The sequence below is a fragment of the Malus sylvestris genome, chromosome 4, assembly GCF_916048215.2.
Source record: "Malus sylvestris chromosome 4, drMalSylv7.2, whole genome shotgun sequence".
In the NCBI taxonomy this organism is placed as follows: Eukaryota; Viridiplantae; Streptophyta; class Magnoliopsida; order Rosales; family Rosaceae; genus Malus; species Malus sylvestris.
Window position 1 is genome coordinate 19,823,363 of NC_062263.1, and position 14,333 is coordinate 19,837,695.

At 37.5% G+C, this 14,333-nt stretch overlaps 1 protein-coding gene across 24 annotated transcripts; it reads right to left on the minus strand.

The window, feature by feature from the left end:
- Nucleotides 1–7,932: 7,932 nt before the first annotated feature.
- LOC126620221 (protein CHROMOSOME TRANSMISSION FIDELITY 7-like) lies at nt 7,933–13,976 on the minus strand. Of its 24 annotated transcripts, none has more exons than XR_007622293.1 (6): nt 13,393–13,976; nt 11,577–11,668; nt 11,389–11,457; nt 10,478–10,666; nt 9,602–9,644; nt 7,933–9,170 (listed from the first exon to the last, which is right to left on the minus strand). XR_007622293.1 is itself a non-coding variant. In XM_050288733.1 (6 exons), the coding sequence occupies exons 2-6, from the start codon at nt 12,792–12,794 to the stop codon at nt 9,090–9,092; spliced, it is 282 nt and encodes a 93-aa protein (XP_050144690.1). In that variant the 5' UTR covers nt 12,795–12,803; nt 13,393–13,976; the 3' UTR covers nt 7,933–9,089. The 24 variants fall into 24 exon arrangements, 2 of the variants coding, with proteins under 2 accessions (XP_050144690.1, XP_050144689.1); XR_007622288.1 differs by having other exon boundaries at nt 9,602–9,746; XR_007622279.1 differs by having other exon boundaries at nt 9,575–9,746.
- Between the last annotated feature and the right edge of the window lie 357 nt (nt 13,977–14,333).

The window sequence follows — 14,333 nt, forward strand, 5'->3', positions numbered from 1 at the left end:
TCGAAACGTACCATACTACTTCCTTTCACTACAACGTGAACTAAAAGGTCATCACAACTTTCTCGATACTCTACTTGCTCTTACAGTGGGAAATTAACTCGTGCTTCAATTCTAATGTTTGCTTGTTGAAGTGATCGAAAAGGTGGCTAGTCGACGAGGTTTTGTTTACCTAGATGATTTATAAGGTATAAACAACCATTCGTTTACTATCCTAATACAAAGCTTAAACATAAGTTTCTTCAACTTAGGTAGTAACTGTTAATTGACATATTAGTCGTGTCGCTAATTAATGCACATATGATATTTTTTTTGATATTGTTCACTACCCTGAAACCATGAACCGGCATTCTGGCATATAAGTATCACTCCCAAATACTAGTACATGTGTTCGGTATCAGAAATCATAATGCCTGAATACTGGTTGACAGTTTTGAGATATCGGACAATATAGTCAATTAATAGCGCCACCATAGACTGATTACAGGCTAGAGCCCAATCAGATAGTTGGTTTTGGACGATTGGTAAGGAACTGGTCCGGTGAAGTGGTTTCGTTGATTCTAGGGAAAATACTTGCTACGCGGGGATTTCTAACAACTATAGGTATAATAACTCATACATATGTGCCCACGCTCATTGAAATGACGAGTACATCACGAAAAGAAATTCTAGAAACTAGCATTGGTTGGAACGTCCAAAGGTCAAAAAAAGAATTTTCTAATAATTTACTTTAGGACAAACTTAAATGGAAGTCGATCTTCCTCCCGAAGATCTAGAATGATCACTAGTGTGTTTGGAAAAATTAGTGCTATCGAGAATAAAAAAATGATTGTCCCTAGATGTTCTTTCGTCGGGTGCTACCACTTTAGCACCAGGATGTCCCTTAAAGACATTTCTAGAATCTTGACAAAGTAAACCTCGTAGGAATTCCAATAGATATTGTACTAACGAATGCTGCCAAGGAATCAAAACCATTTCTGGTTTCCATTCTCGAAAGGGTTGGTACAAATGACCAAATGGTAATGGAATTAATTGATAGATCTCTGGTGGCACACAGTTACCGATACATTAGCCCTGCTTTAGGGTCATCAACTTGTCTTAACTCGGGATTTTTTCTTGACAGGGAGGTTCTTCGTTTAAGTCTAGGGGCGGTCACCAAAACTATGTTCTAGAATGTCAATAAGTCAACAAAATGCCCAAAACTTAGGAAAAGCTAACACATTTTTCATATTCGACGAGGTGGCAAGATTCAAACATTAAGCTCAAGAACCTATAATGCTTACATCGCGTGTGTGATGAATGCAATACTGTACAACTTATGCTCTGATACCAAATGAACACACCTCGACCCAGAATGTCCACTAGGACTCCGAATCGAGTTGTGCTGGCCGACACCTGGAATGTGACAAAGCCATAAAGTGTAGTGATGTGGAAAATGTGAATAAATTTAAACCTAAAAGTGCCTAAATACAAGAGTGAGTTGTGAGCAGGAATGAATCAAATTCACACATGATGACAGAGCATAAGTAGAGTACAGTAAAGTAGGATAGGAATTATACCACTGAAGGTAATCTCCAATACTAATATTTGTTAAGAATCCTCATCGACACGAAAGCTCAGCTACTAAAACCTGGAGGGGTGAAAAACAAGGGTGAGTGGGCCTGAAAATAAAGTTATATAAAAACCTTTGAAAATGTTATAACCCCTTACCATAAAATATGTATAGTTTCCAAAATATACATACTACGTATAGTATGAAAAATACTTACCGTAGCCTGCCAAACGTAAATAAGGTATGACATCCCAAAATCACAAAATCTCAATAGCAATATAAGTAAAATCAGGTGCTCAACAATCTATACTAGCACGCAAGTAGCCTAATGCAACCTGTACAACTGCACCTATTGCTCATCAATCTATGCTAGCACATGAGTCGAAGTCGCCTAATATGACCTGTACGACAGGACTAGCTGTAATAATATACGATTTAGTGCTACAATCACGTGAAGACTAGCGCTATTCATTATCACATACGAGTCGAAATTGCCTATTGCACTATGTATGACAGGACTAGCACCTACTTGGACCTAAGGAGAGCATGCGATGCTGATGTTAACAACACGTGAAAGACTAGCCTGGCCCTAGGCTGAGCACTAACACCTGGGTGTAGCAATGATGAGCAGACTATATGAATATAAGCATGCCATAATGATGCAATAATTCGAAACAACATAATAAATTTACTTGAACTTACCAGTGCATCCAGTAAGTTTATTGAGCATTTCACCATAGTACAACATTTATAATAACGATATTTAATCATGGCATGATATGCATCAATCAATTCAAAAGCATTTGTGGAAACTATCACACACACACACACACACACACACACACACACACACACACACACACACACACACACACACACACACACACACACACACTATAAATAGGAAAAGACTCACTAACCTGAAGTCCGCGCTACAACTCCCTAGCACGAATATTGAGGCATCACGAATAATTGGTGCCTAGAACAATTATTAAATCGCGTCTCAGAATTCTTATCAATAGAACATGTAACTTACATAAAAAACATCCCTAAGGACGTTCTAAAATGATTTGAAACCCATTAACCAAAAGTCAACCGTGGTCCAAAGTCGACGGTATGGTCCATAACCTTATGTAATTTGATCCGGAAGATTTGCATCTTGGATTTCAGATCCATAACTTCCAAAGATCCACATTATGCTTCTAGAACATCATACTAAAATTTCATTACAATCCAACGATTGGATCTCCACCAATTGCAAATTCAAGTGGCGATCAACGTTTTATTTTACGAGCTTACAAATCCAATTCGAGAAAATCCATACGCTAAGTTTCTAATATCCTCAAATATTACGTACTATAACGTATTAAAGTTTAATGATAATCCAATGGTCGGATCCTCAATTCATTTAAGGATAAAGTAACATTTTCTATCAAAACTATGTTCAAACGATGAGATTTCATCAATCAGACTTCACCTATGGAATTGAGGTATAAAACTTAGCTTAGGAAGGTCATGGGGGTGCCTCGGCCCATGCGGCGGCCGGCCGCCTTGACTCGCTAGAAAATTCAACTATTTCCAAAAATTCTCAAATTTTACAGGAATGAAGATCTCAATGAGTAGAGCAAGTTTTATACCTATGACCAAGTCCAATTTGGCCGGGAAAAGCTCAAATTTAGCTCGCACCTGCCGGAAACCCTAGAATGGGTGAGCTTCGATTCTTCCTCCTCAGTGCTCCGCCACCTGATCTCAAGGGAAGTTGTTTGATGGTGGGGATCGACGGTAACGCCTTCAAGAATGGCGAATCGACGCCAAGGAAGCCCCGGCGCCACCGATGCTATTATACTAGAAATAGAAGCTAATCTTCGTCTATAATGGGTGGAAATGGAAGAGGAGAGGTCGCGAACAAGTTTCCAAGTGAAAGCTCGATGAATTTTGCCTGAAAATCACCGGAGGAATGCCGGAATTGTACTGCAGCCATCAGGTCTGCAGTCGGGTCATGGATCCGAAACTACGTCAAAGAGAAAAGGGTTTCTAATCCCCTGTTCACTCATTCCCTCCTTGGTCCTCTCTTTTTTCCTCCCGATCAGTCTTTGTCTATCCTCTCTCTTCCCCATTCGCTGAGCCTTCCTCCTTCTTCTCCTTTCTTCCTTCTTTTTCTTGATTGGTCAGTAGGTCCCTTCTTTTCTTTTTTTTTCTCTCACTCATCCTTCTCCCTTAACTAATATTAAATAATAACATAATAACAAAATAATATTAAAATAATAATATAATAATTATGAGAAATATATAAAATAATAAATAGTAATCTTTATAAAAGTACTTTCCGGATTTGTAGTTTCGTAAAACCTCCGTCATAGTTCCGATTTCAATTATACTTACGTTTACGCGTTCGCACCGCCGAGTACTTCTGGAATACTGCAAAGTAATAGTTCGTACATGTCACGAACTAACGATCAACGAAAGCCAATAATTTTGCCTCTAGGGCATTTTCGTCAATTCGTGCTTTTAAAAATTAATGAAATCGTGAAAGTAGGGACAAATTGTCACATGAGTAACAACTAATTACAATGAGCTTTTACACGTGTCAAACTGTTATATAGGCAGGTAAGTTTGAGATGCGTCAGTTAGTTCGGTACGGTAGTTAAAGGCTTTTGTTTCTTTGTAAGCAGGAAACCATGGTGTGGGAGATACCACATATCAAATTTCTGAAACCAAAATATATGGACTTGGGTGAAAGGTTGCAAGAAATGAAGGTTCCATTGAGGGGGATGGAGATAGCTTTATCTAGTTGCTCTTCACATCCTATTAACCTAATTGATGAAGAGCTAAGAGGCAATTTACAAAGTTCAGAAGCACATGTTACCCTAAGGCTTCTACAAGCTAAGTACTCATTGCCTTCCAATGCAACAATGGCTCCAGAGTTGAACAGAGAAACCTTCGACAAGCCTCTTTGGGCCGAAAAACCTACCACAAAAAACCGTGAGGACCTTCTGGCTTTCTTCTTCTTGTATTGCAAGGAACTCCTACTAGAAAACCAACCCATTACCCGAAATCCCAGAAATACTGGGAAACCTAACCAAGAACTGAGCGATTCACAAAATCAACAACGGTGGAACTTTAAAAGGGTTGGGAGAAACATAATCCCGAGTTGCGGAAGTTTAATTTTTGCTCTCAAGTGCTCACTTGCAATAGGCTTTGCTGTGTTATTCAGCTTGCTGTATAACAAGGAAAACGGATACTGGTCACGCTTCACCATTGCCATCAGCTTTGTAACAGGAAGGCAAGCAACATTCACAGTTACAAATGCCTAAGTTCAAGGAACGGAAGTGAGATCAATCTTCGGGATCTTATGGTTTTTATCAACGGAATTGAGAAATTCAGGCTCTTACCACTTATACCTTGGGTCTTTTATCTCCCATTTTCTTGGGTACAGCAGGATGTACGACCAATCTGGTGGCATCTCAGCAGCTACTGGGGCTCTACTAATCTTAGGTAGGGACAACTATGGTGCTCCAAGTGAATTTGCAATTGTAAGAATCATAGAGGCTTCCATTGGGTTGCTTTGTTTCCTAACAGTAGAGATCGCCTTTTTATCCAATGAGAGCGGCGACTCTAGCAAAAAACAAGCTCTCACAAAGCATGGGGGTGCTTCGAGATTGCATCGAAGGCGTAAATTTGTGTGTACCGACTTCTACCGGATTGAGGGATAAGCAGAGGAAGCTAAAATCCCATGTCAAGGAACTAGAAACGTTCATCCAAGAAGCTAAAACAAAGCCTAACTGTTGGTTCTTGCCCTTCATGGGTTCCAGTTACAATCGGGTCCTAGGATCTTTATCGAAAATCGCGGATCTTTTACTATTTGTGGCTTATAAAACGAAGTTTCTTGCACAAGTTGAGCAGAACTTTTGAGGTGTTTGGGAGGAACTAAGGCAACAAATGAATGCTGATCTATAGCTACTAAAGGAAAAAATAAACTCTCCATTAAGATGCCTTGAGGAGGCGACTTTGGATATTGATGATGAAGAGGTTGAGACAACAACAACAAAGCATTGTCCCACTAAATAGGGTCAATTATATGAATCCTAATACGTCATTGCGCTCGGTTCTGTGTTATGTCCTCTGTTAGATCCAAGTACTCTAAGGGCACGTTTACTAATCCGTAATAAGGAATTTGATTCATGAGGAATTGGATTCAGGAGGAATTGAAATGAGATGGAATCAGAATTAGATTCATGTTGAAGTTGTTTACTAAAATTATCTGGAATTAGAATCAGAATAGGAATGATGTTGAGTCCATATAAGTTGTTTACTAATTCACTTCAATCGGAATTAAAACTAGGATGATTACTAAATTGCTCTTACATGTATAAATTATTTTCATACTAATTAATTAAATTAAATTCCACCATCAAATCTCCTTGCTCTATTCCCAATCCCCCAGTAACTCTACGTTTTTCTTCTTTCTAGTAAAGTCTGCACCGCCCTCATACCCCAACAATCTTCAGCTTCCCTCTTTTATTTTTCATCTCCCTCCATCTCTCTCCAACCACACAGTCACTGGAATATACCCCACAACCACCATAGCAGTGGATCCACCACCACTGCAACTTCAATTCCAGGTGTTAAGAGTGTCGTTCAATTGGCAGATGTGGCACCGAACGAGTTTCAAATCTGTTATTCGCTAATGACAACCCATTCCACCAACTCAATCTTCGAAGCCCATCCTGGCACAAAATCATCCAAAATCGTGATTAAGCTGGTGAACGTGCAAGAGAGTCAGCAGACTGGGCAAAGAGAGTCACAAGTACGAAGGGGGAGGTAGAAGATAAGGGGGTAGTTTGGGTATAAAAGTTGGATTCCTGGAAGAGCCTTCTCCTTGGAATCCAAATACCACCTCCATCTAGGGGATCCGATTCCGAGAGATTTAGGGATCCAATTCCTGATTTTAAGTGGACCTCATCTTGTTTTTTATTCCGAAAATATCAGTAAACGGCTTGAATGCCTAGAAAAGAATGCAATTCCGTTTTTTGCCATTCTGTTCCGGTTTCGTAAACACGTCATAAGTCTTTTCTTAGAGTCTCTTCCAAAGTCTTTCTAGGTCTTCCTCTACCCCTTCAGTTCTGGACCTCTGTCTTGTAGTCGCATCTTCTAACCGGAACGTCAGTAGGCCATCGTTGCAAGATGTAGCTGACAAGGTACATGCTTGTGACAATGAAGAGAAACACGAGCCAAATGGTTCTTTGTTTAACTAGCCTGAGATTCTGCATTCAAAGCATTACGAGAGACAATGGAGATGAAGAAAGATGTGAGAAAACTAGTCAAATTTAATGCACATACATAGCTCCTATGAGAGATGGTTGGCTTTGACACTACATATAACAGATTGGCAAATGCCATTAGATTTTTCAATATTCCATTGACCTCAGTACACATTGTAATTTCCTTATATCTTTCTGAATATTCACCAAAAGGAATGTTTTTTTCCATGAACCCTAAAATGTGTTTTTCGCACTTTCTACGAACAACGGATCATTTGATTCACTACCACAGGCAATGGTAACCTTCAAAACACAGTCCGAACACGGTCCACACCCTTAACAATGCAAAGGCGTGGAAAACTAAATATGAAGCACAGATAAACTAGAGAAAGAAAATCATGTGTATAACAGCACACATTCATATTGTATACCAAAGCTTCTCACTAAATCAAGTTGTATCCATTCTGAAATAGTTCACGCTACAAAAATAATAGCTTAACTCCATTAGTCGCGAGAAAATTGCAAATACATAAAAAAGAAACAGATCATTAGTTGCCTTCATATTTTGGGTCGGGCATCACAAAATGATACGCTATTACCAAATGAAGATGCCGAGAAAATTGGCAAAGAAGCCCAGGTCCTGATCATCCATCACCTGTCGCAAATTAACAAAATGAAAACCCCCCCAAAAAAAAAAGGCAATTGACCTTAAAACAAAGAACAAGTACACAGAACAAAGAGAAGAATACCCAAAATGAGAAAATGAAACAAATAAATAGAGAAACAACCATCCCCCAAAACCAGACCTAACAGCACTAAAAAATTTGAAAATAATTTGTAGCCTTTTAATCATTACATGCGGGGACAATACTGAAATCCAACACAGAACTAAAGATTTTCAAATGCCACAATATTTAACAACTAAAAATGAGTATAAACTAACCCGTAATCACAACATCAAATAGCATAAAAAATTAGAGAACGCAATATTCTTTCATATTTTCTAATCAATTTTAAACCCAGAAATGGTTACATCTAGACCTTTTATTTACACCTCGTTGTTCTACCCCTGCATCTATTAATCCAAATTCATTCAAGAAACAATACAGAGGCGAAAATCCAAAAATAATAATGTCGCCTAGATTCTTTTTTTCATTTATTTCTCAAAAATCAATCATATATTTAAAATCCAAGCACGAAAGAAGATACATAAAAAATCTACATGACTAATTAGGCTTTGAACATGCCGTAAGGAACCAGCTTCTTCCTCCCACAATCAGAATTTCTGAAATTTCCAAAGAAAGTAAATCCATTAGCAATTCAAAGAAATTCAACAACCAAATCTGATTAAATTTTAGAGATGACCAAAGCTACACCAAATAAATAAGAAATTAAAAACATTTTGAATCTAAGAAATAAAAGAACGATCATATTAAGACTTCCAAAATGACTATATTCGAACATTTTACAAATAAAAGGGCAGGGAAAGACAGATTAATGAAGAGAAAAAGAGAGGCAACAAAGGTAAACGTCAAATGTCAAATCACAAACGTCACCTGTTGTTTTTTGAACCATCCCTGCATGGTCAGTTGATACAAATCATACGAAAAATGATTTCCCCATGGTTTTTTTTTTTCACCATGCATATTCATGGTGAAATACATACGGTGTAATTTCTGCAACAACAAACACAGGATCACTACTACAATAACAAACAATAGGGCCATGAACAAAAACGGGCAAAACACATACGGTTTGATTTATGCAGAGAGACTGTAAAACTGAAAGAGCAGCACAGAAGGAAGATAAAACCAACTCCCATATAAATTAAGGATGCGTTTGTTGCGCTGGACTATCTTAGACTGGATTAGTCTCAGGGACTAAGGTGGACAGGCTTGGCTTAGACTAAGCAGGATAAGAATAGTTAAGTGTTTGGAAAAGTGCCGGACTAAAATATTTTTGGGACCCAAATTAATTTTCTTATCATTTTTAATTCACATTTTAATCCACACTTGTTGTTTTAGAAAAGGAAAATCTAAAACTTAAAAAAATAAAAATAAATAGAGAACTTCACATCTAGTACAACACCACTTTCTCTATCCTCTCTCTCCTGCAAAATTGGCGAAAGCCAGATGAGAATTTGACAATTTGTTCTGAAATAGTTGATCATCGTCCTCAATCTTCATCTTGGCAGTGCTTTTTTCAGCAGAGTTGTTTAGCTACCATGAGGGCAAGGCATCAACAAAAGCTTTGGACCTTTTTATCAGAACTTCCATCAACTACACATGAACTTTGCGTGTTTTGATTGATTCCGCAACTAGACAGCCAGCAATCTTTTGAAACAAAACGAACATATATACCTGCAAACTTAAGGGTGAGATACCAGAAACGGAGCTAATGTTTCAGTCATACCATAGAGAAAAAATGACATATATTGTACATCTAAAACAGTCTTAAGAGAGATGGGATTACCATCAACAAATAATTAACAAAAACCCCCAAAAGATTCAACATTGCTCTGGCTTGGGAAAACATAAGCTTTGAGGAACGCATAGACATTTCTATAAGTATGAAATTACATGGCACGGAAGAAACCAATGGCAGTCAAGAATTCTCAAAGACATTTGTATAAGTCTTGAATAAACGAAAGTGTGCACAAATGCAGGAATCAATGGCAGCTCAAGAATTCTCAAAGATATTTGATGCTGTGAAAGATTCTGATAGCATTTTGCTAATTGACCAAGATAAGGTTATTGCCAGTCACCTTACACAACACATGCAAAATCCTTACATTTCCAAGCTCACTCTCTATCCTCTTCAAAACTTTTCCCGACCTGCCAATACAACATAGTAGCGCCATTTAGCCTTCTTCTTCAAATGCCTCCCATTTACACTTGTTTTCTTTCAGCCCTTGTGCAACATTCATATTATTCTCACTATCCACACATAAACAAGTATTTGAAGGTACTAAAGCACCATATAACAATATTCAGTGATTTTCAATTAAATTCAACTTCATAGTGCATGATACAGGCACAACTTTAACCAAAACAAATTGCGATCCAACCAATCTTCATAATATCCAGATATTGAAAATAAAAAAGAAATTTTTGAAACCAACATCAAAATTTCGAACCACAGTTTTCAACACCCAATTCCCCAGCTAACTAAATGAGTTTACTTTTTGGTTGGCGTTTAACTTAAAGATTTGGTTTTTGGTCAAAATCGGTGACCAGTGCTTTATTGTTTCTTCTGAAATTTTACATCGATCTTTTCAGTATTTATGGGATTCATAGGCTAGCCGACATTCACCTCTCCCAGACTCTGCGTAAAGCGGGAGCCTTGTGCACTGGGTACGACCTTTTTTTATTATCTGTTATCATAATTTACTTAAAGTAACATTCATCCCTGAACAATAATTCTTCAAAAGAAAGAATACCCATAAATTAAAATTTAAATAAAAAGCAATAAAACCATTGAAATTGACAAATTGGAAAACAAAGAATCCAGTACACACCAAACAAAGAATTGATAAACTAATGGAATTTGGGATCGGCCAATCGCAACAGAAGAAGCGGATAAAGAATATAGCCCATAATCAAACCGTAAAAATGGAGAGATCAGCCAATCGATCCAAGAAAACAGAGAGATAAGAGAAGAAACTGACCTAAGGACTCGCATGAGGAAGAGCAGTCAATCGATCCAAGATAAGCGATTTTGGCAAAGCGAAGCAGAGCAGATAAACTGTGATGGTCTTAGCAGTCCGCTTCAATTTGGGGGGTCTCGCTAAGGCCTCCTAGCGAAGGAGTTTGTCCATGCGAGTCCCCTTTAGTCTTATTAAACATAATCCTAGCACCTACCAAACACGGGATTAGATTCATAGGTAGTCCAGTCTAGTCTAAGGAAGGTTAGTGAGGCCAAACAAACATGCCCTAAGATGCTATCCAACCTCCTTAAAAACATTGTTCTTTCAAAATGTTACAATGGTGTTGGACATTAGGTACTTCAGGGTCATCAACATAGTGCTGAATCATAAAGAATTACGAATCAAATTACAGGGCCTTCGCTAAATCACATTCCAAGAACAGAAGGTTATATGAACGAACACAAACCAATTACAGAACTCACACTAATTGAACACAAATTTCAGCAAATACCCAGAACAAATAGCAATAACTTGACCATAACCCAGACCTAGATTACAAAAAGCTGCTTGCCTTGACATTGTTCTGACTTTTAATCAGAGTAAAACTACAAATAGGGACGTGCTTATTCTCATTCACGAAAATACACAGAGGGGTGCTAAGAGAGACTTTCCAAGTTAAATCACAAATGGTTTCTAGTTCACATAACTAAAAATTATCGTAGACAACCAAGAACGTAAATAGAGATTAGCATGCTTCTTAAACCGGTTCTACTTTTCATATTTCCATTTTAATGTACCAGCAAGGAAACGATAGTATATTCCAAAATTAGCAGTTTACAGAGAAATATAAATATTGTTTTCAAGGAATTAATATGATTGCAAATGTAATAGCTCCATATATAATGAGGTAGGAGAAATGATGGAAGACGCACTGAAATTTGAGGTAAATAGGTTGAAAAGAGTCCGTAGCATTGATCCATATATGGATATCTTGCACAGATCTACAGTTCAAGCTCCGAACAAAGTATCACTTTATTAGCAATTGTGACATTCATTATTCCACAAAAAGTTAATGATTCACAAATAAACAAATGAAAGTAAGAGGAAAAGAAATGCTCACCACATGCTGGCTGAATCCGAGCTCAAAATGACCACAATATTTTCCCAGTGATGATTACAGAGAGTTTGCTGCCTGGGACTTCTGTCCATCCCCTGAAAACAATGTCATGAACTTATTTATTGGATAAATGTGTGTGTACCCAAGAACTACACTGAAACAACCACAAAGATTCAAACTTCCACAGTAAATATGATCTGCAACTAATAAAAAAATAATCGACTGGAAATCACATATAAACCCAAATGAATCTGAACCCACCAAGCAAAACTAAAAAACACCCTAAATAGACAATCAATCAAACAGAACCAAATGGGGGTTTAGTAGCTTCAAAAATTTTGTATTAAAGCCAATTATGAAGCACAAAACATCACCCAAAAATGGAAAACGAGGTAAAAACTAAGCAAAAGTCGAAGAAAAAGAGATGGATACCTTTCTTTTCCACTTCAGATTTCTGGGTACTTTGGATTTCTGAATACAAACCAATAATATCAATCCAATTTTTCCTATGTATTTATAGTAATTTCATCCCAAAAAGTGACATAGCAAACCGGCTACCACCTGTGTTCCTCTGAAAAATATTAACAAAAACTAAAATTTTAAGAAAAAAAAATGAAGTTATTTTCTCCTGTAAGGGACCATGCCAGTATCCAATTCAATGGAGGGTTTTTACAAATCCAAAACTATACAAAAATGAGAAACAAATTAAAAGTTGAGATCAATGAACACTGTACCTTACAGTAAACACACAGAGCTCTTTGATAAACCCTTAGCAAAAATTCTTTAAATAACCTTCTTGCATAGCACGGCCCAAGAAGAACCAAACCATTTGAAAAACTTATATTCAAAACATAACAAAACTAAATGAAATATCAAACCCCAGAAATCATAATGCTTCTATACAGTGAATGATCTTTATGAACCACAATTTGTAAAATCCTAAAAGCTTATCACTGGAAGATGGGAATTACACATTTCCATTGGACCTAAGGATCATACACCCAACATCAAACACCTCATCGTGATCAAACCAAACTAAACTTTCATTCAATTAAGTCTCAAACACTATAATCAAGTTAAAAAGAACAGTCCAATTCTACCAAAACTATACACAGAAACCGAGAAAAACAGAAAAAACAGTGGTGCAAAGGTGTATAATGACACTAAATCTTCAAATGAAATAAAAAAACATACCCAAACCAATACAAAAGCCAAAGTCATCCCTAGCAACTGTAAAATAACAATTAAAAAACGAAACCCATATAAGTTCATAACAAATTAAAACGTCTAGATCAACATTAACATTAAATTAGCTACAAACCTACATAAACTAACACTACATTAGACTAAACTAATAAAATATAAGCTTCAAATCAAATTCCAAATAAAAAATTTGTATAAAACCAACAACAAAACCACACCTTGTTCCTGTTCTGTCTCCCTTATCATGCTTTTTTCTTTTGCCTACTCCCCACATTAAGCCTTTTTTCCCTTTTTTTTTTCTCTTCACTTTCCTCGGTTTCCAGTCCCCTCCCCCCCTTTCTCCCACATCTATCTTTTCTTCCTCATTTTTTCCATCACTACTATTGACACTAATTCTCCACTCTTTTTTATCTCTTAATTATTTCACTCAATCAAAACATGGGATCACATTTTCTCAAGCAGCCCAAAAAACTGACCAACCCAAAATCAGAAAAACATCCAAACTAAAACATACAATCACCATTGTCAAGCAGCAAACGATAAATTAGAAATTCAAAACAAAGAAAAAAAAGAAAAACAGAAACGCACTAAAACATGCCATCGGTGAACACAATACCTTGAAAAGGGTAGACACACACAGCTATTCGAGACCGATCCCACCGAAACAAAATTTGTGCGTTTCGACAAAAGGGGAAGAAATCCAAATCTCAACCAATGGCCCGTCGTCTGAAAATCGAGAGCGCAAACAAAATCCCAAAATAAACCAAAAGCAGGGTTTCCCTGGTGGGTATTTTGTGAGAGGGAAAACGGAAGATTTGAGGGCGGGAGAAAAGAAAGGAAAGGTGGGTTCGTGGTGAGTGAAGGGGTGAAAAGAAATCCCTGGAAATCAGCCTACCCCATACTTCTCCCTTACTCTTTCTCCCTAAACCCATACCTCCCTGCCGTAAATCCTCTCCCCTACCCCCATACTCCCCCGTCTCTCTCTGCAACGGACAGAACTGTCCCTTCTCCAGTACGCGTCCGCCATGTTTGAAGCTTGTCGATCGTCACTACTTAGTTTGAAGGCTCCACGGAGAGAGATATGGGGAGCGGAGAGAAAGGAAGAGCCGAGGAAGATGAAAGACTGGATTTTCCAGTGGAGAAGAAGAGAGAGGAAGAGTGAGAGATGAGGAGTGTGGGCTCCCCTTATGAGATCATTGAATGGAAATATAACTGGAAAAAACGTAGCTTCTCCTTCCTTTTCACGATGACCAACACGCGTCCCTGATGGCATGGCCGTAAATAAACTACAATTCCCCAAATCACTGTTCAACTGAACAGTGATAGAGGGGGAAAGAAAAAGCGCTTGCAATTTTGTAAATAAAATGGAATTCGGCCAAAACACTGTTCAGTTTAACAGTACAATTGGATTTCCTACTTTAAACTAAAGTAATGTGCTTAATGGGGTTTCAGATAATTATCATAAAGTTAATGTCTTTTTGTAGTATTGTCGATTTTAGTTTGGATTCGAAAAGGGATTTAGATTGGTTATTTTGTTGTGGGTTTGCTGCTTAATGT